Here is a 24,119-nt window from a genome sequence, read left to right on the forward strand (position 1 = left end):
GTCTATGTCAATGTAAGTAACTAAAATGTTACTGTTGATACTGTACATGGCTTTCGCAGTTTTCGTTAACTTTTAAGAATGAAAATCGACAAATTCATCATCATATTATATGTACTGTAGGTTTATACCTCAGTGATCTAAATAATATTCCTCTTAGTCTTAGGCCTAGGCTAGGTAGTGATGCTGATTTAGGCCTACGGTTGGTTGATATTTGAAAGCAGCCCATTATGAGTGTTGACAATGTGCAAGGCAAGCGAGGCATGCGCGGCACGCCAAATATTTGTGCGAGGCATCATTTTATCATTTCCAAAAATGCGAGGCATATAGTTTACAATTTCAAAAAGGTGCGAGGCATATCTTAACATGCTATTATGCTATATTATAGGCACATTTTTTTGTAACGATTGTTACAAAAGTGCCCAAACTGTTCAAAAGTTGTGCATCCGTAATTCGGTATGTGCCATATTTTAAAAATCTGAACGACAGTCTTCAACTTTCGATAAAAAATAATTGTTATAGTAGAATAGTAAATTATAGTTAGAATTTACTGCTTATGGCCTATAAATTAAGCCTTACATTCCAACTGTTAGACCCTTTCGCCGGCAGGATTGCCCGCTTTTCGATACATTATAAACAATCTCATTTTCCGACTGATATGTAGCCCTACACCAGTTTTACTTTAAAATGTATAGCTTTTATTTTATATAGAAAAAACATCACCATTTACATAAAAGAGGGAATCCCGGATTTTTTAGTCTTAGCGGCATAGCACGCGTGCAGCTCAATGCGGCCGGCTGTGTCCTCAGCCAAAACAAAATATCGGTTAATTTTGCAGCCAATAAATTTGCGCATGATCAGTTATTACCAAACAACCAGATGCCCAATCACATTATTGCAACAATTTGTTCTTCATGTCAAAGGTTAAAAATTATCGCATTTATCCTATAAATAAATCTGATTTGAATGAGAGAAAAAAAGAATCTCCGCGTAATTGATCGAATCCTCTTCCTTGGATATTTTGTCAAACAAATAAACATTGCATCGCACGTCATCGCATGTTTATTGAAATTTAATATGAAGTGTGCAAAAGGAAAATCACATTATTATAAAAAAAAAGATTTGTAGCCTACTTGTTTAGCGCATAGTAACTCATGTACAATGATAGATAATAATAATGGATGGATAAGGTGAACACGATTCTCAAAGAGGTAATCTGCATTGATATTTAAACATTTAGATTTACAAATGGCGTATGGATGTGAGACACTGAGTTATCTACATGAAATGATTATTATAAATGAATAAATATAAGATATTCAAACTAAAAACTATAGTATCGCCGACGTACAGTATATACGTAAATTATATACATTGTTTCACAAAAACATGTGCAGGAGGCCTATAGACTATAGAACGTATGGTTATCAATAATATACGTCATCTTTACCTGGCCATGGACAACGATCGTACATGTTTTGTCCATGATTTGACACACAAGTGCATGTTTTTTTAAGAAGGGGAATCCCCGTCAGCAAAATAACGTACTGTTAGAGGAAACGGCTGCACGATCATAGAGGGCGCATCTCCGATATGGCTTATTTGGAGGTTTATTTCAGTTTTACTAAAAATTATTTTAAACATGAGAAATAAAATTTATACATGATTTTCCTCAACAATAATCATTATATACTTAATATTTAATCCTACTGTACATAACTTACGGACATAAAGAGAAATAAAAATAAGGTGATTGAATAGTAAGTTGTTAACGACATGGATATGATATCTGCCACAGTATGCATAAGTATAAAAATGGATACGCTGGCTTTACGGGCTATACTATAGCTTACATTAGTTATATTAAATTTAGCAAAATAGTATTTTTTTAAGAAAATCAGTCTGTCTTCAACATTATGATGCTGTACTCGAGCTGTTCAACCGGTTTTCAGCTTATAACAACAATTATCGTAGTAGGAGATAGGAAAATGCGAAGCATCCTCGTATTATTATGAGCGGGTATTTTTCAGGATAGACATCCATTAGACAGTGTATACCACGATTGGAAATCACCCCTATTTAGGGCAAATTGTTGAAACCTAAATTCGTTTTAAATGTCAATAACTAATTATCTAACTCAATTTAATTAGTAAACAGAGTTACATCAGGTGGTTAAAATCAGTACCGAAAGTACGAACCAACTTTATATACCATCGAGTAAACATTATGAAGTAACGCGTGATTTACCGAATTTTGGCCTTGCGTAAATTTATATATAGATAATGAAATAATCAAGTCTGCATTGTACTAATGGGTTGTGTTGTAATGTCTCCATGTGCATCTACATTCTAATGGGTGCATATTCCTCTATATACTGTAAAGCCCAAATGTTCGCGCGCCCTTTATTTTCGCAACTTTTGAGATTGAACAACAATCATGAAAATAAAGGGTCGTGAAAACGATGTTGTTTACAGTCGATCAGGCCTAGCGTTAGTTAGCCAGGCCTCTAGGGGCCCCGCCTAAATATGGAAAAAATGAATATAAAATAGCTACGATAAACTTAACTTAATGTGTATTCTTTGAACCATTTACGAACCCCGATTATTATTTATATTGTTTGTTCAGGTGTAATTAAAACATTAAAATAAATTGCAACCGACCGAAAATACTAGGCCCTGCTTAACCTGCGCTGCCTCGCTCAAAACAATGATGAAATTCCTCCTCACAGCGATCGACCCAGGTGGCGCCGTGGGAGGATTGATCGCTAAAACAATGTTCGAATTGGTATAAAAAAAGCTTACGATATTTCTGAAATGTCTGAAATTCATGAAATGTATAGTGTACTTGCTTGACAAATCCTTTGTCCATTAAATCATACAAGTTGTAATGTTTCCATAAAGTAATTATTCTATGTGCGTAAGCCTAGCTTGTGGTGTGTAGCAAATGGCAAAAATACCATCGCCATGCTCTCCACCACCACAGAGATCCATCTGGCCGGCGTTGCGTCCGTTCGTTGTTTTGTAGAAACAACAATAATTTGGTAGAGTACATTAATTGGGGTGGTTAATATCTAAGAGCATATTAAGCACGTGCTTCAGCCACTGTTTAAGCAAAGCATTTATTTATTTACATTCCCTAAATTTACAATCACATATTCTGTAATTTTACTCCGACGCTATTCAATTTTTGTTTGACGTTCATCGCGGAGACGAAATACATTCGTCAATTTGGTTCAACAAATTACACAAGAAACTCAAATCGCGAAATAGTTAAAAATGTAAAATCGTAACATTTTGGGCTTTACAGTATCTATTAAATCGAAGGATTCTATAATATCTAAAATTGTATCAACTACTTTTTGTTTCAGTTTAGTGGTCCCGCCTTTTTTATCTAATTCGTTTAGTGTACAATTGAAATCCCCACCTAAAATAATGCTCCCCCAGTCATTGGTTTGATTTTCAAACATTATGTCTTTCAAATTGTTAAAATACCATATATGCATTTCTTCCGTATTTGGAGCGTAAATATTTATTATCATGAATTTACAATCATTTTTTAATATTTTGGTAATCAAGACTCTCCCGTTTTCATCTCTATAAATATTTTTAAATGTAAAATTATTCTCATTTCGAATGAAAATGGCTACACTTCTACTCTTTGTTTCGCTATGCGAGAATATAATTTTCCCACCCCACTCACGCTGCCAAGTATTTTCGGACTCTTTGAGTCTCTTGAAGTAATATTAAATCAGCTTTTGTGTTTCTACACCAATTAAAAATACTTTTCTTCCGCCTAATCCACAACCATTTAATGTTATAATATTCAAGCTAACGATGGTGTAAACCTACCCAAAGCAAGTCATAATTAGTAATAATTAGTGATTGAGTAAGGTGGGTGCGTTGGGGGTGTGTACTCATTGGCCAATCACAAACGAGCCTCATTTCCATATGAATTGGTGTAAACAATAACATCGTAGCAGCGATGCCTTTTACTTTGTTTTAAAATACGAACTGGCTGCCTCTACGCTTAGTCGTAAATCCAATCCTGATATCTATATTTACGCCGATATCGCGCCCCCTATAGTTTTTTTATAAAATACTAATAGGTTATGATATCGGTGGATTGTAAGCCAGGTGGATTGTAAGCCAGCTGGATGGCTGAATGGGTAGTGCTTGGGTCTCTCAATTTAATGCTGTAGCGTTAGGCTAGGGTTCGAAACTCGTTCTTGGTATTTTTTTTTTTTACATTTTTGTTTTACTCACCATCTTCTTTATTGATCATCATCTTTTCTCATCATTTTCCTAGAGGGATGTTTTTAGGTTACGGGGGCTGGAGGCCCGAGAAAGAGGGCCTTGGCCCGATCGGGTCAATAGGCGTAGATAGAGAATCTAGCTTGGATCTACGTCTAGGCGTAGATGCAGCCACTGCGTTTAAAATACAATTACTGCTCTTTGTTGAATAATAACAATATACAATCTGAAAATTAGTGGCAAACAACACCAAGTTATTTGTTCTGATCAGAATATGAATAAATTTATACATTGAAAAGAAAGCCTAAAATTGTAATTTAAAAACAAACAAAAATATAAACATAATCCCAATAGTTGTACAGTTTCAACTACCAGATATTTATGAGAATCATGACAATCATGATTTGAGTTCCTGCTTGTGTCCTATGTCGGGAAGAATGATTTGAAAGTACCGTTTACGTCTTGATACCGGATACACGTCGGTAGAGACATCGGAATATACTACTTAAATCACCGTCTTCACTTCCATTTCAAAACTTTCCTATTTGACACACTTCTGACAATTATTTGTGATATTTAAAATGTTAATGTTATATCTTTAATGCCAGTGTAATTACCGTACGTATGGATAAAACAATATAAAACTCAATATTTTTCATCTGAAATAATATGTTAACTCGCGTAATGCAGTAGCATATAACACGGAAATAGTTTTAGGCTTTAAAAATGGTAGTTAGGCCTAGCAGCAGGCCTATGTCTAAAAAACCTAGACCTACAGTACATAATAAACCTAGACCTACATAATAAACCTTTTTAAAACTTTTGTTAAACAATATTTATAGCTAGCGTGAGCCTAGGGTGCTATGATTTTTGGCCTTATATAAGGGGGGTTTCACTACACTTGTTAAGCCTAGTCGAGGCCAGTGCATTTTCAGCATCAACAGTAGAGGTGTCATACCAACAGGAAATGCCAAGAAGCTCATGAATATCAATGACCTCCATAGAAATGTCCTAACCACTGAAAAAAGGAATCGGGTTATATTGGTAAATTTTATTTCGAGCATTTATTTTCCCTTCATCAAAATTATTTGACAAGGTGATATAACCTTTAACAACATTAAAAACGATCTTTTTCAGCGATGTTTTAGACCCCAACTACAAGTCAGATTTTCATACTTCTTTATACAAAATACTAACAGGCAATGTATAATTTGTTTCAAAAAAATTAACTTACTTTTACATCGTTACCCCTACCTACAGTGTATTAACAGCAAAAATGAAGTTAAAACAATGCATTTATAATACAGGTGCAAGTTTAGTATAAAAAGCTGCACCATATTTATGATTATCGTCCATCTTTGATTAAACGATGAAATATTATTCTATTCTTATCATCAACTTTACAAATACAGTAATAATAACCTTATAATTGACAAACACTTTTGGATCAGTGGCAACACACTCATTAGTGGTGCAGTCAACTTAAACTACATACAAATAAACATTATACTGTAAATCACACATGTATGTACATATGTACACTCAACGATACATACATAGAATACATAGTAAAACAAATCCAATGCAGTGGCTTTTTAGTTATCCGCTTGGTAGAGCGGATAACTCCTTGTTATTGTATGGGATCAATATTTTTTTTCTGTATTATTCTTGGATCCTTCCTTCCTTTTTGTGAGTCGCGTTTCTCTAAAATGTGTAAACATAACATTTCATAACTTTGACAACATATGGGCATTTACGTGAAGTTGTGCACCTCCTATTTTTGAATGACGTCATAGTTGCGCAACATGACTTACGCGCAATTTTATGAATTAAAAACCAAAAGTCATTTAGTATTGACACTTTGACAAAATTTAAGTCATATTAGGGGCAAACTTTCTACGGATTAAAAATGGCATGTTTCACAAGAAGTTACGCGCGCACGCGCATTTAAAATTTCAAAATGCGCAAAATTTATTTCTAATCAACTTTTTATGCGTTTCTTGTCATTTTGAGCATGTCAAAAATTCCCACGGGCGCGCAATTTTTTATGCACGCGGTGCGCACGTAGCGTTAAAAACATATTTTTTTCTCTTGAATTATATTTTTCAAGTCTTTCCTAGTAATTTTGAAAACAATTTAGACCTTTTCCAGTTTAAATAACGCCATACGAACACGTTGAATTAGACAATTCGTGCGCGTTTTTTATGAAAAAGCTTAAAAAATCGTCAAAATTATGTCTTTTTTTAAACAGTCATAGTTTCTAAAGTAAACCGTGAACCGTTTATTTTTATTACAAAATCTAGAAGTTGATGAGTTGTAGATATCGGATCATGCATCGATAAGGCTAAAAAAACATTGTGACGTCATCGTATGGCCACACGAATGTAAAATATAGGATTTTTGTCTCTTTCGTTATTGCTCATCACATTCAATGGAGCGCATCACGCTTATCTGTATTCCTTTTTCTCCTAAATTTATATATTGTGTAGGTCAATCAACTTTCTTTAGCATGAGATAAAAATATTTTAATTTTTATGACGTCATCATGCCTAAAAATTTTAATTACGTGGGTCATTAATTTCATCTTTACAGTAAATTTTAATCTGTAATAGCTCGTAAGAATAAAATGTGATAATCACGATTAAAACGTTTTCTGGAAGCTATTGGATTGTAGATACGAATTCATGTAAACATTTTGCCAATCGGATGTTGTGACGTCATCATATGGCCAGTTGAATAAAAAAAGTCGTATTTTCATATTTTGCGTAATAGTTCATCACATTTAAAAGGGTGCGCATCTATATTTTACGTATTCAAATTTCTTCTACACGTTAATATGTTGTTCCTGAGATAATTTCCTCCAGAAATTGCTATTTAAGTGTTTCATTTTGATACCGTCGCCATGTTAAAAATTGGAATAAATGGCGGGTCCCGTAATTTCACCTATTCTACACTGTATGTAATATGTATACAGATTATACTCTTTGCATGTATATACTATATGACACAAATTGACAGAATTCAGCACTAACAGCATATCATATTCTTCAGTTCTTGTCATAATGCCATAATCTTTATCTGTGTGCAATATTCCAACGTATGACGTGCACGTGGCGTTTGTCGTTGTGCGGATAACTAACTCGTCAAAGTGACGAGTTTCATGTCTAGTCTTAACTTTTAACTTTAACTTTTTAAACTTTTTAAACTTTAAACTTAATCTTTTTTAACTCAGATGTTTTTTCCCAGGCAACTTCAAGAAAAAGTTTACAATATTTGTCAAATGCTGCCAAGACAGCTTTACTAAGATCCATGTTAATGGTCCCCCACCTAAAACTAAAATTGTTTTTTCATTAACATTAGCATTTATAAAATATTCCCATGTTGCAGACTCATCCAGAATTTCAAGGTCATTATTTAGCTTTATTAATTCAATCTCTCTTATAGCATTAAGAGCTTGGCAATTAAATAAAAAATGTTGTATATTTTCTATTTCACCACTCTGACATATAGTGCAGTGGCCAGATATTTCTTTAGACCATTTACAGGTTCGTCCATCAAGGGGTAAAGTTTTCGATCTTAATTTAAATTTTAAGCTTGCACCTAAGAAATTGGTTTTATCGAGGAGATAACACTTAAGGCTAGGACTTTCTTTTAGCTTGGAGTAATCTTCAAGAGATGACTTTTGGTTTATATTATTTAACCAATCTAAATTGTATGCATCTGCAATATGATCATCTATTTTCTATGAATGAATTAAAAGTAAAATCAAAAACGTGTTTAAATCTGTTAAAAATGTATGTAATAAATAATTAAATAGAAACATTTAGCATCTTGTTGCAAACAGATGTAAAAAATATAATTATAGTATTTTTAAGTATCCATGTTTGTATTTATTGCAGGCTTGTAACCCTACCATTTCTGATCCATACGTGTTGAATGTACATCTAGTTCCTCACACACATGATGATGTGGGCTGGCTAAAAACTGTTGACCAGTACTATATGGGATGTAAGTTAATTTGTTTGATTGTCACTTTTTTTGGTTGTTTCCAATGATATTGTTAAACCACAGCACTTTGTAATTTCACAATATGGCACTTTTTTTCTTTTCTTTTCTCTCTTTTTAGGCTATCACTCTATGAGAGCGATAGCCTAGTGTTATTGTCAAAAAAATTTTTTTTTTGATCATTTATTGTTGGTGGCAGATCTCTAAAACGACTAAAGCTGTTATTTTGTAACTTGGCTTGCAGACGCACGTATATATGTAGTTGTACAACAAACTTTGGTTTAATAAAAATATGGTTGCGTAGCATAACTACGTGCGATTTACTGTAATTCTTAAATATATAAAATCAAAACTAAGAGCCTTTTCAAATGAAACTTGGACACATGTATGCTTCATGTCAAGGGTAATCTTCCTGTATCATCAGCAAAATTTTGAACATTGGTATTTTGGAAGTTAAAAATGCTCAAAAATTTATTTCTAATCAACTTTCTACACCTTTCAGGACATTTTAAGCATTTCAAACTTTCAAAAAATGTCGCGTCACGCTCACGCTTTTACATACTTACGTACTAGACAGAAAATTTTGTATATGAATTCATGTGAAATTTAGACTGTAAGTATGTTATGACATCATCATAAGGCCAAAAAAAATATGATTGTGTTGGCTACGCCCGACCGACCCTAAACTAACGAAAATGATGTGTTTCCTTTTTTTTTTTGTGAGCCAAACCGCAAATTGTGAAACCAAATGGTGAATAAATATTGTCTTATTCGCCAAATTAGCAAATATATTTCACCTCCGCGCGCCGGACATGTACAAAAAAAAGCGTGCAACCAACCGAGAATGATAACCAAAATACGCGATTATCAATTTTGCATCCAATTTTTAACTAAATGAACTGTACAGTACTACACGTGCGATCCGATTACGAAAAATTAAATTATTTATGCATGGATTCGCCAAGCAAGTAGGCCTATACGCTTAATAAAAATTTACCTAAGATTGTCGTAAGCTCTTTTGTTCAAACTTGTTATTTATAGCAATAATCCACTCGTTCCAGCATGCATGCTAGGCATTTAGGCTAGCCGGGTCTCCAGACTAGGCCGCACCTACTCCTCGATCGATTGATGTCGCTGGTGGGGAATTTCCCCGCGATAAGAAATCAGCGAAATATAGCTCATAAACGGCCTAAATTTTAATGTTATATATTTAATGCCAGTGTAATTACCGTACGTATGGATAAAACAATATAAAACTCAATATTTTCATTTGAAATAATATGTTAACTCGCGTAATGTAGCATATAACACGTAAATAGTTTATTTCAATCTTGATTGTTTTTGGGTTTATGGTACTGGTAGCTAGGCCTAGCAGCCATAGACTTACTGCATGCCTCACAAAGCTATAGGCATACGTTTATTTAATAAATCTTTTTTAAACGTTTGTTGAAACAATATTTATAGCTAGCCTGAGCCTTAAGGGTGCTATGAAAAGTGTTTTTAAAGTCTTTTTGTATCATTTGTGTAAATTGTTTATTTTTTTGCCGGCAAGACAATTTTGGTCTGAAAAAAAAAAATAAATAAACATTTTCCTACCGACCTACCCATTTTTGGGATTTACTCAAAACATGGCCTAATGGCCATCTGAATTTTAAAAATTGAATTTTTATCTCTTTCAATAGGTATCCCAATGTAAAAATTCAAATGAATAATCAAAAGGATCTAACTGAACATAAACTTTTGCAATTTAAATGATTGAAATCAGATTATCCATTCAAAAGTTATGGTCCGTTAAAGTGCCCAAAAAACAGTGATTTTTGCTTGAAAAATGGCATTTTTTCCTATTATATTTGGAACCAATTTTGAAGGGTTATAACTTTTATATTAATAACTTTAAAGTTCTTATTTTTGCCAAACCCATAGATACAACAGAGTTGTACAAGACTATTTTTTTTTGGGGTGTCCTCGACAATTTATTTTTTAGATATCGCCTTCCAAAATTCCTCCGAGGGCTTTTTGCGCATGTTTTTCCAAATGTCTCAAAAATGCTCAAAAAGTTCCCGTCTTTAAATGATTCATAACTTTTGAACCAGTGTGTGAATTAACTTCTTTTTTTTGGCATTGCATAGAATGTAATATGTATTTTAGTAAGGTTATTTATATTGACAGGTAGGTATTTCTGAAATACAACATAAAATCTTGTTAAAAAATGTTAAAATGTGAAAAAAATATTTATTGTGTTAAAAAACTGTGTGGGTATTGTTTCTTTTCATTAAATATTATTTTTCGCAAGAATACATTTTTTAGTTATCCGCTTGGTATACCAAGCGGATAACTCCTTGTTATTGTATGAGATCAACAGTTTTTTTCTGTATTATTAGTTATCCGCTTGGTATACCAAGCGGATAACTCCTTGTTATTGTATGGGATCAATAGTTTTTTTAGTTATCCGCTTGGTATACCAAGCGGATAACTCCTTGTTATTGTATGAGATCAATATTTTTTTTCTGTATTATTCTTCTTTCCTTCCTTCCTTTTTGTGAGTCGTGTTCCTCTAAAATGTGTAAACATAACATTTCATATCTTTGACAACATATGGGCATTTACGTGAAGTTGTGCACCTCCTATTTTTGAATGACGTCATAGTTGCGCAACGTGACTTACGCGCAATTTTATGAATTTCAATGATTGATCATAGATTAAAAACCAAAAGTCATTTAGTATTGACACTTTGACAAAATTTAAGTCATATCAGGGGCAAACTTTCTACGGATTAAAAATGGCATGTTTCACAAGAAGTTACGCGCGCACGCGCATTTAAAATTTCAAAATGCGCAAAATTAATTTCTGATCAACTTTTTACGCGTTTCTTGTCATTTTGAGCATGTCAAAAATTCCCACGGGCGCGCAATTTTTTACCCGCGCGGTGCGCACGTAGCGTTAAAAACATATTTTTTTCTCTTGAATTATATTTTTCAAGCCTTTCCTAGTAATTTTGAAAACAATTTAGACCTTTTCCAGTTTAAATAATGCCATACGAACACGTTGAATTAGACAATTCGTGCGCGTTTTTTATGAAAAAGCTTAAAAAATCGTCAAAATTATGTCTTTTTTTAAACAGTCATAGTTTCTAAAGTAAACCGTTAACCGTTTATTTTTATTACAAAATCTAGAAGTTGATGAGTTGTAGATATCGGATCATGCATCAATAAGGCTAAAAAAACCTTGTGACGTCATCGTATGGCCACACGAATGTAAAATATAGGATTTTTGTCTCTTTCGTTATTGCTCATCACATTCAATGGAGCGCATCACGCTTATCTGTATTCCTTTTTCACCTACATTTATATATTGTGTAGGTCAATCAACTTTCTTTTGCATGAGATAAAAATATTTTAATTTTTATGACGTCATCATGCCTAAAAATTTTAATTACGTGGGTCATTAATTTCATCTTTACAGTAAATTTTAATCTGTAATAGCTCGTAAGAATAAAATGTGATAATCACGATTAAAACGTTTTCTGGAAGCTATTGGATTGTAGATACGAATTCATGTAAACATTTTGCCAATCGGATGTTGTGACGTCATCATATGGCCAGTTGAATAAAAAAAGTCGTATTTTCATATTTTGCGTAATAGTTCATCACATTTAAAAGGGTGCGCATCTATATTTTACGTATTCAAATTTCTTCTACACGTTAATATGTTGTTCCTGAGATAATTTCCTTCTGAAATTGCTATCTAAGTGTTTCATTTTGATACCGTCGCCATGTTAAAAATTGGAATAAATGGCGGGTCCCGTAATTTCACCTATTCTACACTGTATGTAATATGTATACAGCTTATACTGTTTGCATGTATATACTATATGACACAAAATTGACAGAATTCAGCACTAACAGCATATCATATTCTTCAGTTCTTGTCATAATGCCATAATCTTTATCTGTGTGCAATATTCCAACGTATGACGTGCATGTGGCGTTTGTCGTGGTGCGGATAACTAACTCGTCAAAGTGACGAGTTTCATGTCTAGTTCTGTATTATTCTTGGATCCTTCCTTCCTTTTTGTGAGTCGCGTTTCTCTAAAATGTGTAAACATAACATTTCATAACTTTGACAACATATGGGCATTTACGTGAAGTTGTGCACCTCCTATTTTTGAATGACGTCATAGTTGCGCAACGTGACTTACGCGCAATTTTATGAATTTCAATGATTGATTATAGATTAAAAACCAAAAGTCATTTAGTATTGACACTTTGACAAAATTTAAGTCATATCAGGGGCAAACTTTCTACGGATGAAAAATGGCATGTTTCACAAGAAGTTACGCGCGCACGCGCATTTAAAATTTCAAAATGCGCAAAATTAATTTCTAATCAACTTTTTATGCGTTTCTTGTCATTTTGAGCATGTCAAAAATTCCCACGGGCGCGCAATTTTTTACGCACGCGGTGCGCACGTAGCGTTAAAAACATATTTTTTTCTCTTGAATTATATTTTTCAAGTCTTTCCTAGTAATTTTGAAAACAATTTAGACCTTTTCCAGTTTAAATAACGCCATACGAACACGTTGAATTAGACAATTCGTGCGCGTTTTTTATGAAAAAGCTTAAAAAATCGTCAAAATTATGTCTTTTTTTAAACAGTCATAGTTTCTAAAGTAAACCGTGAACCGTTTATTTTTATTACAAAATCTAGAAGTTGATGAGTTGTAGATATCGGATCATGCATCGATAAGGCTAAAAAAACATTGTGACGTCATCGTATGGCCACACGAATGTAAAAATTAGGATTTTTGTCTCTTTCGTTATTGCTCATCACATTCAATGGAGCGCATCACGCTTATCTGTATTCCTTTTTCTCCTAAATTTATATATTGTGTAGGTCAATCAACTTTCTTTAGTATGAGATAAAAATATTTTAATTTTTATGACGTCATCATGCCTAAAAATTTTAATTACGTGGGTCATTAATTTCATCTTTACAGTAAATTTTAATCTGTAATAGCTCGTAAGAATAAAATGTGATAATCACGATTAAAACGTTTTCTGGAAGCTATTGGATTGTAGATACGAATTCATGTAAACATTTTGCCAATCGGATGTTGTGACGTCATCATATGGCCAGTTGAATAAAAAAAGTCGTATTTTCATATTTTGCGTAATAGTTCATCACATTTAAAAGGGTGCGCATCTATATTTTACGTATTCAAATTTCTTCTACACGTTAATATGTTGTTCCTGAGATAATTTCCTCCAGAAATTGCTATTTAAGTGTTTCATTTTGATACCGTCGCCATGTTAAAAATTGGAATAAATGGCGGGTCCCGTAATTTCACCTATTCTACACTGTATGTAATATGTATACAGATTATACTCTTTGCATGTATATACTATATGACACAAATTGACAGAATTCAGCACTAACAGCATATCATATTCTTCAGTTCTTGTCATAATGCCATAATCTTTATCTGTGTGCAATATTCCAACGTATGACGTGCACGTGGCGTTTGTCGTTGTGCGGATAACTAACTCGTCAAAGTGACGAGTTTCATGTCTAGTTCTTCTTTCCATCCTTCCTTTTTGTGGATCGCGTTTCTCTAAAATGTGTAAACATAACATTTCATAACTTTGACAACATATGGGCATTTACGTGAAGTTGTGCACCTCCTATTTTTGAATGACGTCATAGTTGCGCAACGTGACTTATGCGCAATTTTATGAATTTCAATGATTGATCATAGATTAAAAACCAAAAGTCATTTAGTATTGACACTTTGACAAAATTTAAGTCATATCAGGGGCAAACTTTCTACGGATTAAAAATGGCATGTTTCACAAGAAGTTACGCGCGCACGCGCATTTAAAATTTCAAAATGCGCAAAATTAATTTCTAATCAACTTTTTATGCGTTTCTTGTCATTTTGAGCATGTCAAAAATTCCCACGGGCGCGCAATTTTTTTACGCACGCGGTGCGCACGTAGCGTTAAAAACATATTTTTTTCTCTTGAATTATATTTTTCAAGCCTTTCCTAGTAATTTTAAAAACAATTTAGACCTTTTCCAGTTTAAATAACGCCACACGAACACGTTGAATTAGACAATTCGTGCGCGTTTTTTATGAAAAAGCTTTAAAAATCGTCAAAATAATGTCTTTTTTTAAACAGTCATAGTTTCTAAAGTAAACCGTGAACCATTTATTTTTATTACAAAATCTAGAAGTTGATGAGTTGTAGATATCGGATCATGCATCGATAAGGGTAAAAAAAACATTTTGACGTCATCGTATGGCCACACGAATGTAAAATATAGGATTTTTGTCTCTTTCGTTATTGCTCATCACATTCAATGGAGTGCAATGGAGTGCATCACGCTTAACAGTATTCCTTTTTCTCCTACATTTATATATTGTGTAGGTCAATCAACTTTCTTTAGCATGAGATAAAAATATTTTAATTTTTATGACGTCATCATGCCTAAAAATTTTAATTACGTGGATCATTAATTTCATCTTTACAGTAAATTTTAATCTGTAATAGCTCGTAAGAATAAAATGTGATAATCACGATTAAAACGTTTTGTGGAAGCTATTGGATTGTAGATACGAATTCATGTAAACATTTTGCCAATCGGATGTTGTGACGTCATCATATGGCCAGTTGAATAAAAAAAGTTGTATTTTCATATTTTGCGTAATAGTTCATCACATTTAAAAGGGTGCGCATCTATATTTACGTATTCAAATTTCTTCTACACGTTAATATGTTGTTCCTGAGATAATTTCCTTCTGAAATTGCTATCTAAGTGTTTCATTTTGATACCGTCGCCATGTTAAAAATTGGAATAACTGGCGGGTCCTGTAATTTCACCTATTCTACACTGTATGTAATATGTATACAGATTATACTGTTTGCATGTATACTATATGACACAAAATTGACAGAATTGAGCACTAACAGCATATCATATTCTTGACGTGCACGTGGCGTTTGTCGTGGTGCGGATAACTAACTCGTCAAAGTGACGAGTTTCATGTCTAGTTTATAATTATATTATTTAAATTTATAATTATAATCATATATTATTTTAATTGATTTTCAAACCGCCAAAAATAAGAATTAAGCCTGTGCTTATTATGTGTTCGATTCCATTTCGAGCGCCGGATCGGACGTAGACTCGGCCGCGCCTACAAGTTGTTATATATAGGCCTAAAAAGCCTAACGCTAAATTCCGCCTAATAAATATCGGGAAGAAACAGACGAATTTAAAATTTATCAAAGTAATTACCTCAATAGTATAATGTTAACATGTTTAATTTTATTTCCCTTTCGATTATTCCAACCGAAAGTTGCACTTTAAATTGAAATATACGGAATTAGGCTAGTCAATCTAGCAAAAAAAACAGCCCAAAGTGAAACAAATTGCAAACAGAGATTTTTCTTTTTTAAATGGTCATATATGATGAGGAGATCAAAATTTGAGCATCACACCTCTTTCACTCATCCCAATGATATGCAAATTAGCTTAAATATGCAAATTAGGGTGAAATTACAGGGTTACCATATCTCAAACACTACTAGTCCGAGAGAGTTGATTTTTTCATTGATCTATTCAAAATGTATATATTTATAATTACTCTAATGAAACATTTTACGAAAAAATGACCGGAAGTACAACATTTGACCTTCAACCCCATTTCTCAATGTTTGCATATACAATGTGACTAAAATGTCTGTAGAGACTTTATTTTGCCCTCAAATGACCCAGACATAGGTTCCTAATAGCCAGCATAGGATCATTTTGTAATTCCCAAAATCACACATTTGTCACACACCTCGAAAGTATGCAAATTAGTAGTACAATTTAAATAAAATATGCAAATAAGGAGAAAAAATTACAGTTGTCCTATATCTCGAAAACCACTGTTGCTAGAGAGTTGATTTTTTCACAGTCGTATTCAGAATGTACATATTTCTATTTGCTCCAATGAAACATTCTACAAAAAAATTGACCGGAAGTATGACATTTAACCCTCGACCCCATTTCTCAATATTGCATATATAATGAAACTAAAATGTCTGTAGAGACTTTGTTTTGCCCTCAAATTACTCCGATACAGGTTTCTAATAGCCAACATAGGACTGTTTAGTAGATATCAAAATCACACCTGTATCACTCACCTCCAAAGTATGCAAATTATTTGTACAAGTTACATGAAATATGCAAATTAGAGGGTGAAATTACAGGTTCCTATATATCGAAAACCACTAAGGCTAGAGAGTTGATTTTTTCAATAACTTGTTCAGAATGTACATATTTATATTTACTCTAATGAAACATTTTACGAAAAAATGACCGGAAATACAACAATTGACCTTCGACCCCATTTATCAATGTTTGCATACATAATGTGACTAAAATGTCTGTAGAGACTTTGTTTTGGACTCAAATAACTTGGATACATGTTCCCTATAGTCAGCATAGGACCGCTTTGTAATTCCCAAAATCAAGCCTTCGTCCTGCACCTCAAAATTATGCTAATTAGTAGTACAAATTACATGAAATATGCAAATAAGGGGGTGAAATTACAGTCTTCCCATATCTCGAAAACGATTAATGCTAGAGAGTTGATTTTTTCACAGCCGTATTCAGAATGTACATATTTCTATTTGCTCCAATGAAACATTTTACAAAAAATTGACCGGAAGTATGAAATTTGACCCTCGACACAACTGGTGCTGACCGGGGTTAGCGACGAATCGCTTTACTTCGGTTTGGTTTTTTTTTTGGCATGGTTGGAATTCCCTTTTTTCGTATTAGTTTATGTACAGCGCTTAGAGGTTTCACAACATTAGGCGCTATATAAATCCAGGATATTATTATTATTATTTCTCAATATTTGCATATAATGCAACTAAAATGTATATATAGACTTTGTTTTGGCCTCAAATGACTCGGATACAGGTTTTATATAGCCAGTATAAGTCAAGCACCTCGAAAGTATGCAAATTAGTAGTACAAGCTATATGAAATATGCAAATTACAGTGAATTGCCTTATGTATCTCGAAAACGCTAATGACTGAGAGAGAGATATGGCAACTTTCTTGTACTACTAATTTGCATACTTTCAAGCGAAGTAACAGAGGTGTGATTTTGAGAAATACTAAACAGTTCTATGCTGGCTATAGAAAACCTGTATCTGGGTCATTATCGAAAAAAAAAATTATCGAAAGTATGACATTTGACCCTCGAACCTATTTCTCAATATTTGCATATAATGCAACTAAAATGTATGTACAGACTTTGTTTTGGCCTCAAATGACTTGGATACAGGTTTTATATAGCCAGTATAGGACCGTTTAGTAATTCCAAAAGTCAAGCACATCGAAAGTATGCAAATTATTAGTACAAGTTATATGAAATATGCAAATTACAGCCTTATGTATCTCGAAAAACGCTAATGACCGATAGAGATATGGCAACTTTCACCTCTTGTACTACTAATTTGCATATTTTCGAGGGAAGGAACAAAGGTGTGATTTTGAGAATTACTAAACAGTATAGTAAACTGTATTTGAGTCTTTTGAGGCCAAAACAGTCTGTACAGACATTTTAGTCGCATTATATGAAAATATTGAGAAATAGGGTCGAGGGTCAAATGTCATAATTCAATCAAGACAATTTTTGCGTAAAATGTTTCATTAGAGCGAATATAAATATGTACATTCTGAATCAACTCTGATTTCAAATCAACTCTCTAGCATTATTGGTTTTCGAGATATGGGAAGACTGTAATTTCACCCCTAATTTGCATATTTCATGTAACTTGTACTAATAATTTGCATACTTTCAAGGTGTGTGACAAAGATGTGATTTTGGGAATTACAAAGAGGTCCTATGTTGGCTATTAGAAACCTGTATCGGAGTCATTTGAGGGCAAAACAAAGTCTCTACAGACATTTTAGTTTTCATTATATATATGCAATATTGAGAAATGGGGTCGAGGGTCAAATGTCATACTTCCGGGCATTTTTTTGTAAAATGTCTCATTACAGCAAATATAAATATATACATTTTAAATATTTTAGTGAAAAAATCAACACTCTAGCATTAGCGGTTTTTGAAATATGGCAACGCTGTAATTTAACTCCCTAATTTGCATATTTAATATTACTTGTACTATTAATTTGCATACTTTCGAGGTGCGTGACGAAGGTGTGATTTTGGGAATTATAATACAGTTCTATAGTGGGTATTGAAAAACAATATCCAAGTCATTGAGTCCAAAATAAAGTCTCTACAGACATTTTAATCACATATTTATGTAAATATTGAGAAATGGGGTCAAGGGTCAAAATTTGGTACTTCCGGACATTTTTATGTAAAATGTCTTATTAGAGCAAATATAAATATATATATTCTGAACCAGACTGTGCAAAAATGAACTCTCTACGATTAGTAGTTTTTAGGATATGCTAACCCTGTAATTTCACCCTAATTTCACCCTATTTATATTTAAGCTAATTTGCATACCTTCGGGATGAGTGTCAGAGATGTGATGCTCAAAAAATAATCACCTTATCATATGTAACCATTTAAAAAAAAAAAATCTCTGTTTGCAATTTGTTTCACTCAAAATGCTAGATTGACAAGAAACGGCGTATACATACAACGGAACCCTGGCCAAAGCGTGTTTCGGCCGCCTACATAGAATGGGTTACGGCCGCTGCATAGCAAATTCAAAGCTTCTTGAATTTCTTCGGTACATTTCTTCCTAACGTACTTGCTTTATATAGTAGATTGATAAATATTCCACTTATTAAATAATTAATTAATAAATCGGTAAAATTGACGTTTAAGAACAAATATTCCATGAGAGGCGACATTTTTCGCCATGCCTCGTGTGCGGCGAAGACTAGTTCAGAAAATAGAACAGTCCACTTCGAGGGGTATCCAACCATTAATTAACATGCTAATACATGCATATCATGCACATTGCCTGGGCGACGGTAGACTTGCCCCAAGTCTGTATTTATTGTCTTTTTTTTTTATTTATTTGTTTTTATTTCGACCGCGATTTTTGTCTGAAAATACAGACTTGTGAAACACGTATAGAAATCGATTTGCAGACCGCAAACATCCGATAAGAATGACGTAGGTTATCATACCGTATTTGGCTATATGGGGCGGGCGGTATGTAAATATGGATTTCGAATCAACCAATGATCATTTTGTTTCAAAATGAAAAAGATCGAGTACGTACGTACAGTGCTGAATGTACGATCGAGACTGAACAACTGTTGAAATATAAAATCGTGTTGCCAAGTTGTTTTGTTTATTAATTGTTTAGTCCTGGCCTAGGCCTCCTTTGTAGGGCTACTCAACTCGTACGTATGACCTGCCAAATAAAACGTCAATAAGGTACATACCACTACCGACCGGCACACAAGAGGGCTACACCACCACACAGAACAGGACAGGGTCTGGGTGGGAATTAAATCAAATTTTCCCCGCATAATAAATGATCCATTCAAAGTTTGATTTGGCGGAGAAGCTAGCCTATCATATCAAGACGAGTTATCATGTTCTTGGGAAAAATCTCATCAAATGTTTACCAGACTACTAGGCATATAAAATCATTTCTAGCCTTCAGAAACTTTCATCAATGTACCCAACCAAGTACACATTCTAAACGTAACATAGCGCATGCGCATCGTCTTAGATGTTGAGTCTTTGAAAGTCTGAAATATGAATATTAAAACGACGTACGAGTGGATAGCCAATGGCATGCGGCTGAAACTAGTCAACTGGATAATTTATGCACCAAGAATTCTTGGTGTCAAACCACGTGACTTATGCGTGTTTCCCCAGACGGAGTATCCAAACTCAAGTAATACACGTATGAAACGCCATATGTGCAAAAATATTTATATTTTTACAAAACTCCGTCTGGAGCCCAGACTAGGGCGACGGTAATTTAGTAATAAGCGGAGAACTGAATCCCTCCGTAAGGAAAATGGTAAACACTGATATTTATGGTAGGGATTATTTTTTCAGTGGTTGGTCTTGTTGGCCTCTTCGCACGAGATCCACGCAAAGTCAAATAAAACGATGTCGTTTATCAAACAGAAATATAAATTAGCTTCAATTCAATACTAAATTACCCAGATTTTGATAATGATAAAGACTCAAAAATTCATTTTTATCTTTAAAGATATATTGTCCCCCTAAAAAAATATTTTTTACAATTTTTTTGTTGAATATGTTATTTTAATGTCTCATAATAGTTATTCACTCTCACAAAAAATTGGGTCTGGAAAAAATTTATTTACCTGAGAAAAATGTAATTTAAAGCAAAAAATGGTCAAATTGCACTGGAAGACAATGAGTTTTTGGATGATTTAACTGTTTATTTTGTCTTTTTATAGGTGAAATAATTTTTTTCCCCCGTTTTTTTTCTTATGGAAGTGAACAACTTCATTAAAACTGCAAAATGGCCTATTCAAAGTCCGATTTTAAAAATCTTTATTTTTCATGATTTTGGGGGACAATACATCTTTAAAATTGACATTTGAGGCGGATGTACATAATAATAATAACCGATTTACATATCAAAATAAAGAGTATTTAAAGCCTGATAACATGCAACAAAAATTACTCTACCACCTATTATGGACCTCGTGCGATCGTGTTTTGAAAATGGGTAGGTGTTTTCCAAAGTTATTTTTAGCCCGCGGATTTCGGCTCACCGGCTTTTGTATCTCATTTTTAACTCATGTTTTCTATTAAAATATTTAATAAACATAGATTAAAAATATATAAAAATAATCCCTTAAACAAGATCTTTCCAGACATATAATTTTTATTCACATGGGTACATAAGAAATAGTATATTTTTAACTTCAAAGACACGTCACTTTTTGAAATTTCATGAACGTGTTAAAATCATGGTAACGAAAATCCGCTTCATTGGGATACCTACTTTCAACACAGTTTGTCGCATTCAATAGAGCGCATATCTCGTAAAACGTTATCGGTTTCTTCCAATTTTTAATAATGTTAATAAGTCTCAAAACATTCTCCTTCCGACATATGAAAACTGTTTTTAATTTGAAAAGGTCATCATATTTAATTTTAAACAATTAAATAAATGTGAGTGGTGTAAAATAAAAACTAACCGTCAACTAAACCGTTTACAATCCAAATACTGTCAAATGTTGACGCTTGTTTAACGGTTTTGATCGATGCTATGCTGTTTGTACAATCGTTGTGGTCTGGCCTACCTGTAGACTATAAGCCTAATAAATAGCATGTGCATGTTACGATGCGTTGCACGATAGCTTAACTCGTCACCGTGACGAGTTCAAATCTAGTTATATTTTATACTATAATACTGTATATGACATATATTAATCTTTTATTTTGTAGCTAAAAATCAAATTCAACATGCAGGAGTACAGTACATCCTTGATTCTGTTGTTTCAGAGCTATTAAAAGATCCAAAAAGGCGATTCATCTATGTGGAAATCGCTTTCTTTGCACGCTGGTGGCATGAACAAGATGATGAAATGAAGTTAAATGTCAAAAAGCTGGTCAATGAAGGTAAGTGTTGTTTACCATGTCACAAATTGTAAGATTACACTTTGAGAAGATTAAAGGCAATTTTAAATAAAGGAAAATATTAAACATATAAATTTAAAAATGAAATTGAAAATGAAATTATGATTTTTGACAAAAGTAAGGTTTGGTCAGATAGGGTCACATTTAGCTGTCTATTTTTCATTCATTTCAAGTCGACGGCTAAGGGAGCGTCTCCAAAGTATCCCACCGCGGTACACAAGATTTCACCGTGTTAGAAACGTTAGCTGCGTTAATGAGTTATAGGCAAGATGTGCTCATCGAAGCGTATCTTCTCGAACGCAACCAACCGCAAGCATGCCTTGTCTGTGTTTTTATATTAATGAGGTTTTTCAACAATAATCATGAGAAAAAAAAACTGGGGTAAATTGCATACATAGGTTTTGTGTTGCCAGGAAAATACAAACAAAATTACAAAAAACCATGAAACAAAATTTAAATATGGCTAATCCAATAATAATATATTTGGCTTGTCATAATGCTACTAGAGTCATACGAATAGTTTAGATAAAATACGAGAATGTGTTCAATTAATTGGCAGAAAAACAGGATTTTGCATTGAAATATTTAGTTGATGGAAAGTAATGTTCAACTTTGAAATCATTGCGTCCAGGTTTTATAAATTGTGACATCTATTTCGTGTAAAGAGATACAGAAAGACGTCCCAAAAAATCTGACCATGTAAATAGGTCATTTGAGGTCAAAAGCGGTCAGAATGCAAAACATGACAGGTCCCCACTTTACTACAACTAGTAATGTTTTATCAAAACTCTCAACAAATTTCATTTTTTACCATAGCAACCATTTCTATGTGTAATATATATCATTTTGTTTGACAAATCCAGTAAAGAATTAACTCACATTCTTTAGCTTTCGCCATCTTGGCTGATGGCTTGATCACAAGTGATCCGGTTCACTGTTACTTCCTGGAAATCTTTTGTTGTCGTTTCTAGGTGACGTCATACTTTTTTGTAGCAATGATGTGTAACGTGATCGAGAAATACAGCCCCTTTGTCGCGGTTGATTGCGTTAGCCCCCTCTTTCTGATTTGGATTGCCTCTGATTCCCCGCTTGAATGGGTTTATTTTTATTTATTTTAATCATATTTAATGAGGGTGATCCATCCAGCATTTGCTGATCATTTGGGACCCTCAGAACAGATACAATATACAAAAAACAAGAAGAACAGAAAAGTAAAAGAAAAACCAAAAAAATAAAATTAATTACATAAGACTAAAAATCCTTGACAAATAGAAAATAATAGGTATGTTAAATTAAGCAAAATATAAAATATATATATATAAATAAAAACTTAGATCTATTATTTTACAATTAAAATCTGGAAAAGGATTACATTAGGTTAGAGTCTCTGTCAAGAATTTTGGCCCCCTCCGAATCCATGTGGTTTTCCTGAGCTGCATGGTCTGTGATTTGTGGATTTCGGATGTTGATTCCTTTCTAGTTGCCCGGGTGTATTTGTGATCGGAGACCTTTTCAGTGTCTTTTTGGTGTTCTTTCAGTCTTCCATAAGCGCATTCCTGATCTTCTTTCTTATCCGCCTCCTCTGTAACTACGTTCTCCATTCTATCCATGAGCATGCTGATGAGCTTTTGGTGTAGTGGGTGGGTGTCACAATCAACCGCCACGAAGTGGCTGTATTTCTCAAAGCTACACAATAACAACACGCTCTTTTAGATGTCGTTCGACATACAAACTATTGCCACTGTACATGACTATAAAAATATGTGATTGTTGACATAGAGATGTAATAAAATAAACCACCGTAATAGACACGTTGCTCGCTCGCGACCAATCAGAAATAGTGGGTATAGATTTGTAAACAAACCGATCACCATTCTCGCCTAGTGCGTGTTGAAGCGAAATGGCGACTGCCGAGTGCTTTTGTTGCAAGGTGCATCATAAATGTTGTATATGTTGGATAAATCGTGAATTTATTAACTACACAAAATCACTGAATAATATTCCTGTTTTTAATTTTCAAACACTTGCTGAGTGGTTTGCGTCTGCTCCGAAGGATAGTGGCGCAAAATCTTGGAAATTTTTCAAGGAAAGGTACGTCCACGATGTGCTCGTGTCTCCGCCGGTGGCGTTGCCTGATGCGGTACTTGGTCTACTAGGCCTAGGCTTAGGCTTGGGTGTCTGTGAAAGCACCGAAGAACATCACATAATACATGGAAGATGCCATAGGAGCATGA

General features: G+C 33.6%; 1 protein-coding gene across 1 annotated transcript in view; it reads left to right on the plus strand.

The window, feature by feature from the left end:
- The window catches only part of LOC144845422 (lysosomal alpha-mannosidase-like), a 114,721-nt gene that overhangs the window by 4,116 nt on the left and 86,486 nt on the right, over window positions 1–24,119 (plus strand). Inside the window, exons 2-3 of the mRNA XM_078702744.1 lie at window positions 8,147–8,255; window positions 21,694–21,867. Coding sequence (XP_078558870.1) covers window positions 8,147–8,255; window positions 21,694–21,867 — 283 coding nt within the window. The remainder of the gene's footprint in view (window positions 1–8,146; window positions 8,256–21,693; window positions 21,868–24,119) is intronic.

This window comes from Antedon bifida, chromosome 6, assembly GCF_963402885.1.
Source record: "Antedon bifida chromosome 6, ecAntBifi1.1, whole genome shotgun sequence".
NCBI lineage: Eukaryota > Metazoa > Echinodermata > Crinoidea > Comatulida > Antedonidae > Antedon > Antedon bifida.